This window comes from Papio anubis, chromosome 5, assembly GCF_008728515.1.
Source record: "Papio anubis isolate 15944 chromosome 5, Panubis1.0, whole genome shotgun sequence".
NCBI lineage: Eukaryota > Metazoa > Chordata > Mammalia > Primates > Cercopithecidae > Papio > Papio anubis.
The window spans coordinates 124,288,778-124,303,086 of NC_044980.1; the positions used below are offsets into that span (position 1 = coordinate 124,288,778).

Sequence of the window (14,309 nt, forward strand, 5' to 3'; positions counted from 1 at the left end):
GCTTTGACACATCCAGAGTTTTTCACTATCTTTTTGGATTGTTATGTTTGTTTATAGTTTTTCATATTTAGTCTAGCTCTTTTAAGTAGTCTTCAGTCAATACTGGAAGTAGAAAGTTGACACAAGTTTTGTTTAACACATTTTCCTCAGCTCATAGTAAGGCCTTTGAAACATGAGTCACACCTTTCTTTTACTCTGGGATATTCTCCGCTATTATTTCCTACATATCTTCTTCCTCACATTTTCTTTTGGATATCCTGGAATAGAGCTTAATTTTACTTTGTCTTTTTGTTCCACAGTCTGGGAGATTTTTCTCAACTTTGTTATCTATTCTTTCAAATGAATGTTTTTGTCTGTAAGTTATTTCTTTCTCAATGATTGTTGTTTATTCTTTCCTAATATCCTGTTCTTGTTTCAACGGATAAATTTTTTTTTTTTTTTTTTTTTTTTTTGAGACGGAGTCTCGCTCTGTCCCCCAGGCTGGAGTGCAGTGGCGCAATCTCAGCTGACTGCAAGCTCTGCCTCTCAAGGGATAAATTTTTAAATTGCTCTGTGCAGCGTTCTAGAAATGTTTTTCTTCTCTTCTTTAAATATTTTCTCCAGAATGTGTAAGATCACTCATTAGGTCTCTACCACACCCTCTCAAATGATCCTGATTCTCCTTATGCTTGGTGATCCCTGAACGTCAGCTTTAAGTAATATAAAAGGACCAAGAATGGTTTGCTCTGGTATTGTGTCTGGAGTTGGTTCCTTCCGGTGGGTTCTTGGTTCGCTGACTTCCAGGAATGAAGTCGGGGACCTTCATGGTGACTGTTACAGCTCTTAAAGATGGTGTGTCTGAGGTTTGTTCCTTCAGATGTGTCCAGAGTTTCTTCCTTCTGGTGGGTTCGTGGTCTGGCTGACTTCAAGAATGAAGCCGTGGACCTTTGTGGCCAGTGTTACAGCTCTTAAAGGTGGTGCAGACCCAAAGAGTGAGCAGCAGCAAGATTTATTGTGAAGAGCAAAAGAACAAAGCTTCCACAACATGGAAGGGGACCCGCAGGTTGGCCCTGCAGGCTGAGGTGGCCCGCTTTTATTCCCTTATTTGTCCCTGCCTACGTCCTGCTGATTGGTCCATTTTACAGAGTGCCGATTGGTCCATTTTACAGAGTGCTGACTGGTGCATTTACAATCCTTTAGCTAGACACAAAGCACCGATCGGTGCATTTTTACAGAGTGCTGATTGTGCATTTACAATCCTTTAGCTAGACACAGAGCACTGACTGGTGCGTTTTTACAGAGTGCTGATTGGTGCATTTACAATCTGTAGCTAGACAGAAAAGTTCTTCAAGTCCCCACTTGACCCAGGAAGTCTAGCTGGCTTCACCTCTCAGTATCACTGAACAAATGTCTTCTGGTCACAGCTTTCCTTTTTGTAGCTCTCCAGACTGCAAGTTTGATACAGGATGACCTAACTGCTCAACTCTATTTCATGGAATGCCAGAGTTACTAGGGATTTATTATGGGCATCCCCACATCTAGAGTAAAATGCTCCATTTCTACAAATATTTTACAAATATTCTGTTGTAATTTAATAGATAAATTAAAATTCCAGAATAGAAAGAGAGTAAACTGAGATTGCCAGCTGTTTTCTTCTCTGGGTGCATTTGCTAAATCTAAACACGAGGTGTTTAGCTTTCTCCTTGGTGTTTTGCTTTCCACCTAGGGTAAGGAAGAAAGAGCTGACTGCTATGTTCCCCCTTTGTGGCACCATGTAACTTCTATCCTCTGCCATATCCAACCTAGGGTTCTGTTGGCCAACTGCTTTCCCACTACTCAAAGGGTTCTGAGGGTATGGCTTCTGTCTTTTGCATCCTTCAGATCTACTTTTTCTGTATCCCAGAGTTCATGGGGGTTCACACTATCTCTGTATTTTTATTATTTTTATTCAGAATATTTAATACCAGTTAGTAATCTTTATGTGACTGGTACAAAAGGTTTAAAGGTATTAGATGGTTAGAAGAAACCTAGGAAACAGTGCTAGAGAAATTGAAGCTTGGAAAGACTAAATAATTTGCTCAAAGAGAGCAAGTCCTGCTTTCATATTTTTCGAAACTAGAAATCTCTTTCGTTTAACCTAAAAGTTGGCATTTCTAGATACTAGTACAAACTCCAGGAAATCAAAAAATTCTGAGGGCTTACTTACTTATTCTATGCTAAAGTAACATAACACTAAATTGCCAATTGACAGTTATATACCAGATTTAACATGATGTAATTCAGTCAAAGGGACTCAAAAAGAGGAAAAAAACCCGTTTCATTTTTCATTATGATTAAGCACAATATAAAAAAGCCAAAGTGAAAAAAATAAAACTCACACTTTCTTTCCATAGGCATAGCTTTTAAAGCCAACTCTTACTTCTCGAATTGTAACCTAAACAACCTAGAGAGATTGTTTTCCTCCCTACTTCATAAGGACTCTTAAATTTTCTTTGATATTTCAATTGCTATATGATTTTACTGTTACTCTTTTCAGAATTTCTGCAAAAATCCTAGTGTCTAAGGCAATCAAATGACAGTATATCTTTCCTACACGTTTAAAAAAACAAACAGTAGATTTGGTTAAAAGTATGAGCTTAGTCACTGATTTAAATATAAACATGATAAAAACACAACAGAGGCACTGTAATCATTTTTCCACACAAAGGTAGAATATGCTTTTATTAGAAATCTGTAATTTACTGAGTACTCGAGTCAATGCTTTACTCAGTTTATTTCCATAAAACAGCTAATCTGGCATTCATATTACTTCAGAAAGCTAGCTTAAAGATTAGAAGTAGACTGATTTGCACACTAGCTGGGGGAAAACATGCCTGCTTATAACTCCTTAGTTTTATTCAGGTTATTCTACATTTCATTCAGTATCCCTCCAGCAGAGCATATAATATATGCTCAGTAGGAATTTCATAAATGACTAACTGTAGCTATACACCTATTTTAAAACTTACTTTTTATCAAAATAATTAACAACATAATGAAAAATGAAAATTCTAGAATACACAACAGTTCAACACAAAAGATTCTGAAACTAGATTAAGAGCTTAGACAAAAACATGTATACATTTTACTATCTTTTTTCCCACTGCAATGACTTTTCTATTACCAAATTAAGAAGAAAGAGTTCAGGCAATTTTTACAACAAAACTCACCAAAAATGTTGGTCTTCACAGTAAGTGCAAGATGAGTATTATTCCTCAAAATTTCAAGGGCTTTCATAAATGTAATATTCTCAAAGTTTTGTCCGTTTACTTCCATAATCTCAAAAGTATTTAAAAAATACCAATTAGTACAGAACAGTATTAGTTACTCCTACAACCTTAAAAGTTTGTTAGTGAATAAATAAAATGAAACTTGAATAAAATGTACTCCTATGTGAACAACAGTTATCTCTGTGAGAATTTGGACTACTGTATTTCTTTTTCTCTACATTGTTGTATTTTCCAAATTCTTTACTATAAACATTTTTTAAAATTAATGCCCTCTGGGATCACACTGAGGAAATTTTAAAAATACCCACACCAGATGGTTTATGAAGGAAAAAAATTAATCATGGCAGATCAGCTCATAAAAATTATTGCCTGCAAATGTATATACAAATTTGTCAAATATTCTCAATGTAAATTTACTGCATTTCAAAGAGAGGTAATTCTTTTAAAAGGAGTACTCTAAATATATTTAATATGATTTTCTGCCACTGATTGAATCAGGCAGCCAAATAGCAAGAAGCACAACTGAAATGGGTTCTTCTTCCAGGTAAACACTGCTGACCCTTCACAACAGGGCTTCCCCAATTTGGCTGTACCTCAGAATCACAGAAGCAGTTTATTTTAAGAAGTACTGATTCTAAGGGAAAAGGATAAAAAAATTTAGCAAAAACTAGTCAAAAACTAGTCAGAACAGAGAGTGGATCTAGGGGATCAACATAAAAATTTCAAAAGAATAAGAAAAAGAGTGAAAAAAATATTAGGGAAAGGAAAAAAAAAATCCATAGAAGTAAAATTCCCAGAGTTGAAAAAAGACTTGCATCTATGCACTAAAATGTCTTATCTAGTACCATGCAAAAATAATAAAAAGACATGTTTTTAAAAACATATCCCAATGAAATTTCTGTGTTCCAAGGAGAAAGAATAAAGTATCTATAAACATCATTGTGGGAAGATAACCCAAAGGTACCTACAAAAAACTCTTGCAAAGAGTTTGGACTTCTCTTGGGCAACGTTAAGTTGATGTGATAACTTTCTGTGACTTTAGTGTTCTGAGGGAAAAGTCACTGTTGGAAAAAGATGTTATACTCCATTGAACACAAGTATCTTCAGGAAGGCAAGAACATATAATACTATATCACCCATCTGTTCCTTAAAAAAGTACTAAAAGTACCACCAAAGATAACTGAAATGAATTGAAATAATGGAGATATACAGTGCAAATGAAATGGAAGTGATCAATGAAATCAGTTAAACAAGTGTAAATTTCTAAATGCTTGTTTAAAAGCTTATGAAACTTAATGCAAATGTCAAAAGCCTTCTTGAAACAGAAGATACATAATGTTAAAAAATAACAATAATAATGTAGATCTAAAATCTCAGATCATTTCAGCAGTAGCTGTGAAGATTGAAGGAAGAAGTGAAAGCATGATAAATTTCATTCTCAGGGATGATTTCACTAGTGCGCGCGCGCGCGCGTGTGTGTGTGTGTGTGAAGAATTAGATTATTAAATGTGTCTGTGATACAAATAACTGAACAACAAATATACTGACTCCAGGATCCTAGCTGTTAGACATTCCTAATGAGTAGTCTGGGGTAAGGCCCAGAAAACTCTACTGTGGAAGCTGTCCTGGGAATTGTATGCTGTTTAGCAGCATCCTCAGCCTCTGTTCACCAACATGCCAGTAGTAATCCCCAAGTCATAATAATAAAAAATATCTGCAGACATTGCCACTAGTTGAGAACCACTGTTGTAGAGTGTAGAACCTTTCATAATATGAATGAGCTCATAATTTAAAAAAAAATTATAGCATGACTCAGTTAAAATAAAGCCACATTCTAAAATGAAAGAACAAAATTTTAAATGGGGAAAAAGCAAGTTTTCTAAATGATTCTGATGATCAGGCAGATTTGGGAGACCACCCTTTGAAGTACATGAGAATCATCTAGAGCAGAGGTTCCCAACTGCCAGGACACAAACCCATGGCCTTTTAGGAACTGGGTCACACGGCAGGAGGTGAGCAGTGGGCCAGTGAGCATTACCACCTGATCTCCGCCTCCTGTTAAATCAGCAGTGACATTAGATTCTCATAGGAGTGTGAACCCTGATGAGAACTGCAAATGCAAGGGATCTAGGGCACTCCTTATGAAAATTTAACGTCTGACTGCCTGATGACCTGAGGTGGATCAGTTTCATCCAAAAACCATCTCCATCCCCCCAGCTCCAACTCCCTGGTCCGTGGAAAAACTGTCTTCCACAAAACTGGTCCCTGGTGCCAAAAAGGTTGGGGACCACTGATCTAGAGAGTTTTGTTAAAAATACAGATGTTCAGACATCATTGCTTAAGAATGTGGTCAATATAATTAACAGGATTGAGAAAAGACTGGGAATTGCATTTTTTATGTAACAAAGTTGCCAGCAAGTCACATTTGGAATAGGCTGCTCTATACTTTCCTAATGCCTACACTAAAAAAATAAATCACCATCAAATTCCTAAGAGTGTCTTTTTTCCTAGTCCCCCATTTGGCTCACTTTGCTTATGGATATAGTTACGTTACCATATGAACATAATTTAATGATTACCATAACCTTCAGTAATCTGCAGCCACTTACATTTGAGAGTGCTATGAGGTAGAAGTCCTGTCTCCTTCAAAACTTGCAAGGGTGCTAATTCATATATTGATCGTTCTGGAGTATTCTCAAGTTGCCAGCTTATAATCCATGAAGGATAGGCAGGCCCATTCAAAGGAGGTCATGTTGATAGAGCTCAGTAGACCATGTTATTTCTGGTCACACTACACCAAATTTTCCATTAAAAGTAATAAATATATGACAAATACATTTTAAAAATAAACCATGTGCAGATACTACCTCTAAAAAAAGGCTCAGAAAAATATTTCCTTAAACTGATCATGCTTTCTGGAAGATGAGAACAAAAGCAGCAGGCACAATACTTTTAAGAAGGCTTGAATATAAGTGGTTGGTTATCTACTTACCTGATCACCACGTTTCAGTCCTGAATCAGCAGCTTTGCTACCAGGTTCTACTCCTTCAACAAAAATACCAAATCCCTTCTCACTTCCTCCATTAAGGCTGAATTGTAGAGGGGACTCGCGGGAAGCCTTCTGCAGCACAACCTGTCTCCACTTAGCCTTTGCAGCACAGGCAATATTCAATAACCGGAGATGACCATTCATCTTCTGTAAAGCAAAAAAGGGTAAATGTATATAAATGTATCTATTCCTACAGGTTTTTAAAAAGTCACCTAAAATTATTAGAATTAGAGTTATAAATATACATGTATAAGCTGAGGTAAACAAAACTGAAGAAGGGGGCACTCCCACTCCAAAGCACTCTCAACGAGATTTCTTAATATGATTATAAGACCTTTAAATTATCATAGGTTAAAAAAGATTTCCAAGCGATGTCTCAATTACAGAGAGATGACAAAAAATTACTTATAATTTCTTAAACTTTTCTTAATACACACTCTTCTCCCACCTTGCTTATCTCCTGGCTGTTATATAAAACCAGAATCTTTAAAATCTTTATTCAAAACCTTGAACGACTTGAACCACCTTTTCAAATACTGTCCAATGTTCAAAGAAACATTCAAGTTTTCACCTCGTCCAGAAAAGACTTCCTTCTTGTGTTATTTTAGCTCTTCCTTAAACTCAGTAATAGTCTGACTTCCAGTTCTAATTCCAGTTTCAATTATCTCAAATAGTGTTAATATGTGCAAATCTCATGTCAATAACAAAAAGCTAAAGTTTTATTTTTTTTAAAGCAGTCACCAAGTCTTAATATTTGTTCTGATCCTACATTAATGCCTTTGAGTATAAAGTAGAATGCAATGAATACCTGATGGCTAACTGACTAGTGGAAAAAAAATCCCATAACTTTTTTTTCCACACTCTGATGTCCCTTGAATATTTACACAACCAACACAGGATGAGTCAAATGATAGTGGAGTGCTTCTATAACCCTTTAAACAAGTTCCCAGTGTTGTTCACTCTCCCCATTTTATATAGAGCACATGTGCTGCTGAGAAGTCAACAGGAACCACGGAGTAACGAAAGGGACCAGATTTGTCAATTTTTCCCACTTCATTCAACTCAATCCACTTATGCTCTGTAACTAATAATTACAGCTCTTGAGCATTTGCTATGTGACAGGTTTTGTGTACAGACTGTTATGCTTATCAGCTCATTATAATCCATACAACAATCTCAATGAACTAGGAACTACTATCTTTACAAATAACACAACTCAGGCATAAGATCAGGCAATCTGTCTGAGTTTACAACTCTAGTAAATGGTGGAGTTTGAACTGTACTCCTAAAACACTATGCTACATTACTACTTATTTCCTAAAATTTCAAGTTACTTGGAGCAGGTAACCAAGTCACAGCTCAAAGTTTTATATCTGACAGGGAGAATAAAATGAATTCATGAATAGCTACTGTGGACTTTGAGGGAATTATCTTAGGTGCTGTACATTTAGAAAAGGTGAATCCCATGTAGAAAAGAAACCTAGAAAGTCTTAATATAGATTTGATATTTAGGATATGCACTGGAAAATGAAACAGTTTCAATAGGCAAGGAAAAGAAAATTCTAGCATGGTCTGGATGCAGAACTGGAAAATAAAATAAAATAGTTTGATTTGGCTATAATCTAGGGTACACAGGAAAAAGGGCAAAAAGGTAGGCAAGGGACCTGAATATATGGGGGAGGAACTGCTTTGGTAGTAAGTATAGTTTACTGACAAAGAGAATAATAGTCATCACACGTGTGTTTTAAAAGCAATCTTTTGGCCACACAGAATGAACTAGAAGAACAACTAGAACTAGGATCAGTTAGCAGGTTATTATAACAGATCAGATATAATGAAATAATTAAGCCCTAAACTAGGCAGTAAAAAAGAAATGGCTGAGAGAGACCATAAGAAAATATGTGAACATACAGGTATATGACTAAATCAGTGACCTAGGTGACTTTAGCAACTGACTGGAAATCCTGGCCAGGGAATTCAAGAGAGTGAGGGTACACATATAACACCAGGTTTATAAGCCTGAGTGACTAAGAGATAAGAATGTCATTAGTCTTAATACAGAAATGGAAGAGTAGGGCCGGGCACGGTGGCTCACGCCTGTAATCTCAGCACTCTGGAAGGCTGAGGCGGGCAGATCACGAGGTCAGGAGTTCAAGACCAGCCTGGGCAATATGGTGAAACCCTGTCTCTGCTAAAAATACAAAAACTAGCTGGGCGTAGCGGCACACGCCTGAAGTCCCATCTACTCAGGAGGCTGAGGCAGGAGAATTGCTTGAACCCAGAAGGCGGATATTGCAGTGAGCCAAGACTGTGCCACTGCACTCCAGCCTGGGCAACAGAGCGAGACTCCGTCTCAAAAAAAAAAAAGAAAAGAAAAAAAAGAAATGGAAGAGTCAGGAAGGAGTGTAAATGTTGTTTTAATTGGGGTGGCAAAGAATAAATGAACAAAATTCTAAAATATAGATTTGGAAGTTCTAAGAATGGACATTTAAGACAAAGGAGATGAAAGCTACTGCTGTTCTGAGTTTGCTGGTGTTGGGGGTGGGGAAACCACGACACTCTGAAGAATATAAATTATTTTTAGCCTTACTGTATCTTCCAGATTTTTTTCAAATTCCTCTAGAAATCGAGTCATAGCAGGGTCACCTTCAAAATCATTAAAATGATTATTTACCCATAATAATACAATCCGTGTCACCTGTGGAAACATAAATAGGCAGCATACGGTTATAAGAGGCATTCCTTCTGCAAAACTAGATTCTACAAGCATGTCTAAAACTCATAAAGAACTGACAACCCTCTTGATTCCTCCCTTTGTAAAAAAGGCTCATTCTAATAGAAAGGCATGGCTTAGTTTGAGCTTTTGCTTCCCTGTGTACAGAAGTAACAGAGCCAGGATTCTGTCCACTCAGTGAGAAGACACAAGCCTGTTTGTTAAGATAAAAGAAGTACACAGAATATCTATTTCAGGTAGCACCTTAAAATGCAAACTTCATGTCATAAAGCAGGCAATCCTATCAATCAAAAATCCATATCAAAAGCGTTTCCATGGTCAAGAACATGTTTAACCAAAATTGTAACAAAAACAAATCTGAGTCTTGTGCGGTGGCTCACACCTGCAATCCCAGCAACTCAGGTGGCTGAAGCAAGGAGGATCCCTTGAGTCCAGGAGTTTGAGACCAGCCTGGGCATAGCAAAACCCTGTCTCTATAAAAATTAAAAAACAAAACAAAAACTCTTAAAAATCTGAAACTTCTTTCATTATAAACACTGTAAATTTTCAAACTGCAGAATCGTTTACTTTGCTCAAGAAAAGTTAAAAATTAAGCTGATTTGAATAATGTGCCTAACAATGTAAGGAATGAGCCATATTTTTTTAAACTGTGGTAGAATCCACATAAAATTCACTATTTTAATGATTTTAAAGTTCATAATCCAGTGGCATTTAGTACCTTAACAATATTGTGTAACCATCACCATTGTCTAGTTCTGAGTTCTGGAACATTTTCATCACTCCAAAAGAAAACCTCAAACTCATTCAGCATTCGCTTACCATTCTGCCCTCTCTCCAGCCCCTGGCAGCTACTAGTCTGCTTTTCTGTCTATTTGTCTGTCCTGGCTATTCCACATAAATAGAATCATACAATACCTAGTCTTTTGTGACTGGCTTCTTTTACTTAATGTTTTCAAGGTTCATCATGGTATAGTAAAGTATTAGTACCTCTTTTCTTCTTATGGCTGAATAATATTTTATTGTATGGCTATACCACATTTTGTTTATCCACGATGGGCATTTGGGTCATTTGGCTATTGTCAATAGTGCTGCTACAAATATTTATGTGCAAGTTTTCATTTGCACACGTGTTTTTCATTCTTTGGGTATATACCTAGGATTAGAATTGCTGGGCTATATGGTAACTCTATGTTTAACTTTTTGAAGAACTGCTCAAACTGTTTTTCCGCAGAGGTAATACCATTTTACATTCCTATCATCAATGTGTGTAGGGTGGGGGTGGGGAGGCGGGTTCAATGTCTCCATACCGTAGGCAACGTCTGTTACTTTTTCTTTCTTCCCCCTTTTTAAAAGCCATCCTAGTGGGTGTAAAGTGGTATCTCATTGAGGTTATGACTGCATTTCTCTATGATTAATGATATTGAATCAAGATGGATTCAAGACTTAAATGTTAGACCTAAAACCATAAAAACCCTAGAAGAAAAACTAGGCAATACCATTCAGGACACAGGCATGGGCAAGGACTTCATGTCTAAAACACCAAAAGCAATGGCAACAAAAGTCAAAATTGACAAATGGGATCTAATTAAACTAAAGAGCTTCTGCATAGCAAAAGAAACTACCATCAGAGTGAACAGGCAACCTACAGAATGGGAGAACATTTTTGCAATCTACTCATCTGACAAAGGGCTAATATCCAGATCCCACAAAGAACTCAAACAAATTTACAAGAAAAAAACAAACAACCCCATCAAAAAGTGGGCAAAGGATATGAACAGACACATCTCAAAAGAAGACATTTATGCAGCCAACAGACACATGAAAAAATGTTCATCATCACTAGCCATAGAGAAATGCAAATCAAAACCACAATGAGATAACATCTCACACCAGTTAGAATGGCGATCATTAAAAAATCGGGAAACAACAGGTGCCAGAGAGGATGTGGAGAAATAGGAACACTTTTACACTGTTGGGGGGACTGTAAACTAGTTCGACCATTGTGGAAGACAGTGTGGCGACTCCTCAAGGATCTAGACCTAGAAATACCATTTGACCCAGCCATCCCATTACTGGGGATATACCCAAAGGATTATAAATCATGCTGCTATAAAGAGACATACACAGGTATATTTATTGCAGCACTATTCACAATAGCAAAGACTTGGAATCAACCCAAATGTCCATCAATGATAGACTGGATTAAGAAAATGTGGCACATATACACCATGGAATACTATGCAGCCATAAAAAAGGATGAGTTCATGTCCTTTGTAGGGACATGGAGGCAGCTGGAAACCATCATTCTCAGCAAACTATTGCAAGAACAGAAAACCAAACGCCGCATGTTCTCACTCATTGGTGGGAACTGAACAATGAGAACACTTGGACACAGGAAGGGGAACATCACACACCGGGGCCTGTTTTGGGGTGGGAGGAGTGGGGAAGGATAGCATTAGGAGATATACCTAATGTAAATGACAAGTTAATGGGTGCAGCACACCAACATGGCACATGTATACATATGTAACAAACCTGCACGTTGTGTACATGTACCCTAGAACTTAATAGTATAAAAAAAAAAAACAAAAAAACAGAAGAAACCAAAAAGAACAAGACTAACAGGTATGACTACATTAATATGTGAAACTTGTTTCTGGTAAGTGATAACATAAACAAACAAACAAAAAAAAAGATATTGAACATCTTTGTCATGTGCCTGTTGGCCATTTACATATCTTCTTTGGAGAAATGTCTATGCAAGTCCTTGGTCCATGTTTAAACTGTGCTGTCTTTTCGTTGTTGAGTTGTAAAATATCTTGGATATTAAAACTTTATCAGATATATAATTTTCTCTTATTCTGTGCAATGTCTTATCTTTCTTGACAGTGTCCTTTGATGCAAAAATAATTTTAATTTTGATGAGGTCCAATTATCTATTTTTTTCTTTTGTTGCTTGTGCTTGGGTGTCGTGTTTTCATATTTGAGAAACCATCGCCAAATCCAAGACCATGATAATCTACCCGTATCTTCTCTTTTGAGGCATTATAGTTTTAGCTCTTCTGTCTCTGATCCACTTTGAGTACATTTTTGTTTAGAGTATAAGGTAACAATCCATTTTCATTCTTTTGCACATGGATAATTATTACTAAATCATATTTTTGTTCATTCCCAAAGCACACCTTTATTTTTTTGGCAACTAAAGTAAATATATTTAATTATAAGAAAAAATGTGAGAGGTGTGCAAGCCTGTAGTTTTAGATGTTAGTCTCCTACATAATTCTGCGGTCTACCTGCAACCAGTTTATTTCCTTTAAAATATAATTCGAAAAGACACACCAGGCAATTATGATCCTACTTTTATTTTCTTGAAACAACTTATTCCTTACCAATTTGTGGAGGTATCACTAGTCTTTTCATTAAATGTACAAACATATCCCATGAAGATAATTTAAAATAATGAACAATAATACAAAAAAAATTCAAAAGGTAGATTTAAATAAGTCACAGGATATATTAAGGTTTGATAAATTGTTTTCAAATGATTATAAATTAACTCAAGAAAATAAATATATTCCAATTTTGAAACTTAAAAGCAATCTGCCCTCTTGAAAAAATATATTTGATGAATATTCTTTTTAAAATATTAAATCCTTTTTAAAATGTTTTATTGATCTCCAGAAACAATCAAATATTTCGGTAAAATTCTAAAATACTCTCATGTAACTATTATGTTTCCCGAACTTATAGCTATACCAGAGCTTTATTTCACTTTTTGCCTTTTAAGGCTCTCATCCACTTTTAACATGCTATTCTGTCATAAAAGTAAGCAGAGAATGTCTTTCAGATTCACTAATTTTTTTAGGTGTGCTGAATCTTAATATCATAATAAACATGTAATCTATCAACTATAAAAATTTCATGAATAAAATTTCGGGTTAAAATCACTTTCATTCCCTTTATAAAACCAACCTTATCTCTTAAGCTGTCGATCTTAAACCATTCCAATAGTTTGATCCCAACATCCAAAGGACTTTCAAGAAATGTCCTATAAGTTAATAGAAAATCTTCTATATAAGTTGGATCCACGATAGAATGTTCTTCTATTAAATGCATTATGAGACGCTCAGGTGTTGCCTAAAAATCCAAGGATAGGAAGGATTAGAAAATAAATGACCCAACAACCAAAAAACTACTGTTGATTACTCCCCTTTGTAGCTACTTGATTAGACAAATCATCAAAGTAGAGTTTCGCCCTTAAATCCTTAGCGCTGGGAGAATTGGAATCCAAACTTAATTGTAATCCACCAGCATCCAGAGGCTGAGAGACAGAAAAGGCAGAGAAATAGATAGCCAACAGCACTCACTCAGCTGAAGCTGTTTTCACTGGCATTTCATCATAGCAGGACCTCTGAACTTCACTAACTTAGCTCTGGTGTGGGCTGTTATTGCCACTTCTCCTACAACCAGGGCATGCACTTACTGTCTCAAGGCAACAAAAGAGGTGAAAGTTAAACTAAAGAAAGAAAGAAAAAAGAAGGAATGAAAGGGAAGAAAGAAAGAAAAAAAGAAAAAAGAAAGCTTTTCTCCAAATTTAATCCACCTCAAAAATCTTTTCTGACCAGGCTGTAGGAAGAACACACCAGTTCAAGAGAGCCTGTATTATTATTATTGGTACTTCCCAGAATAAATGTTTCCTTTTCTACAGTTCCTCTCATACAGTTTCCTCTCCATGCTAGGTCACCATATTGAGAGGAACCAGAAGTTCTACTGACAGTTTTGAAATTAATTCAGAGTTTTAAATGCTTATTTCCAACCTTATAAAAGAATATAAACAGGCCAGGAGCAGTGTGGCTGATGCCTGTAATCCTAGCACTTTGGGAGGCAGAGGCAGGTGGATAACCTGAGATCCAGAGTTCAAGACCAGCCTGGCCAACCTAGTGAAACCCCATCTCTACTAAAAATACAAAAATTGGCTGGTTGTGGTAGCAGGCACCTGTAATCCCAGCTCCTCAGGAGGGTGAGGCAGGAGAATTGCTTGAACCTGGGAGGTGGAGGTTGCAGCGAGCTGAGATCATGCCATTGCACTCCAGCTTGGGCCACAAGAGCGAGACTTTGTCTCAAAAAGAAAGAATATAAACCAACATTTCCATACTGCTCTTCTTTGAGCTTCTGAACCAATGTTTACTACCCTTTGTAGTTTTTTCAAAGGTTGGCACAAGAACAAATACAGAAACAAGATGTTAAGCCTGATATAAAAACCATTACCCATAACACC

General features: G+C 36.5%; 1 protein-coding gene across 16 annotated transcripts in view; it reads right to left on the reverse strand.

The window, feature by feature from the left end:
- Nucleotides 1-14,309, reverse strand: part of RAPGEF6 (Rap guanine nucleotide exchange factor 6) — a 211,261-nt gene that overhangs the window by 63,719 nt on the left and 133,233 nt on the right. For all 16 annotated transcript variants that reach the window (XM_031666770.1, XM_031666773.1, XM_031666774.1 and 13 more), the window contains 4 exons: nucleotides 13,004-13,168; nucleotides 8,888-8,995; nucleotides 6,241-6,444; nucleotides 3,189-3,297 (listed from right to left, as the gene is read on the reverse strand). In XM_031666770.1, the coding sequence (XP_031522630.1) occupies nucleotides 3,189-3,297; nucleotides 6,241-6,444; nucleotides 8,888-8,995; nucleotides 13,004-13,168 (586 nt within the window). The remainder of the gene's footprint in view (nucleotides 1-3,188; nucleotides 3,298-6,240; nucleotides 6,445-8,887; nucleotides 8,996-13,003; nucleotides 13,169-14,309) is intronic.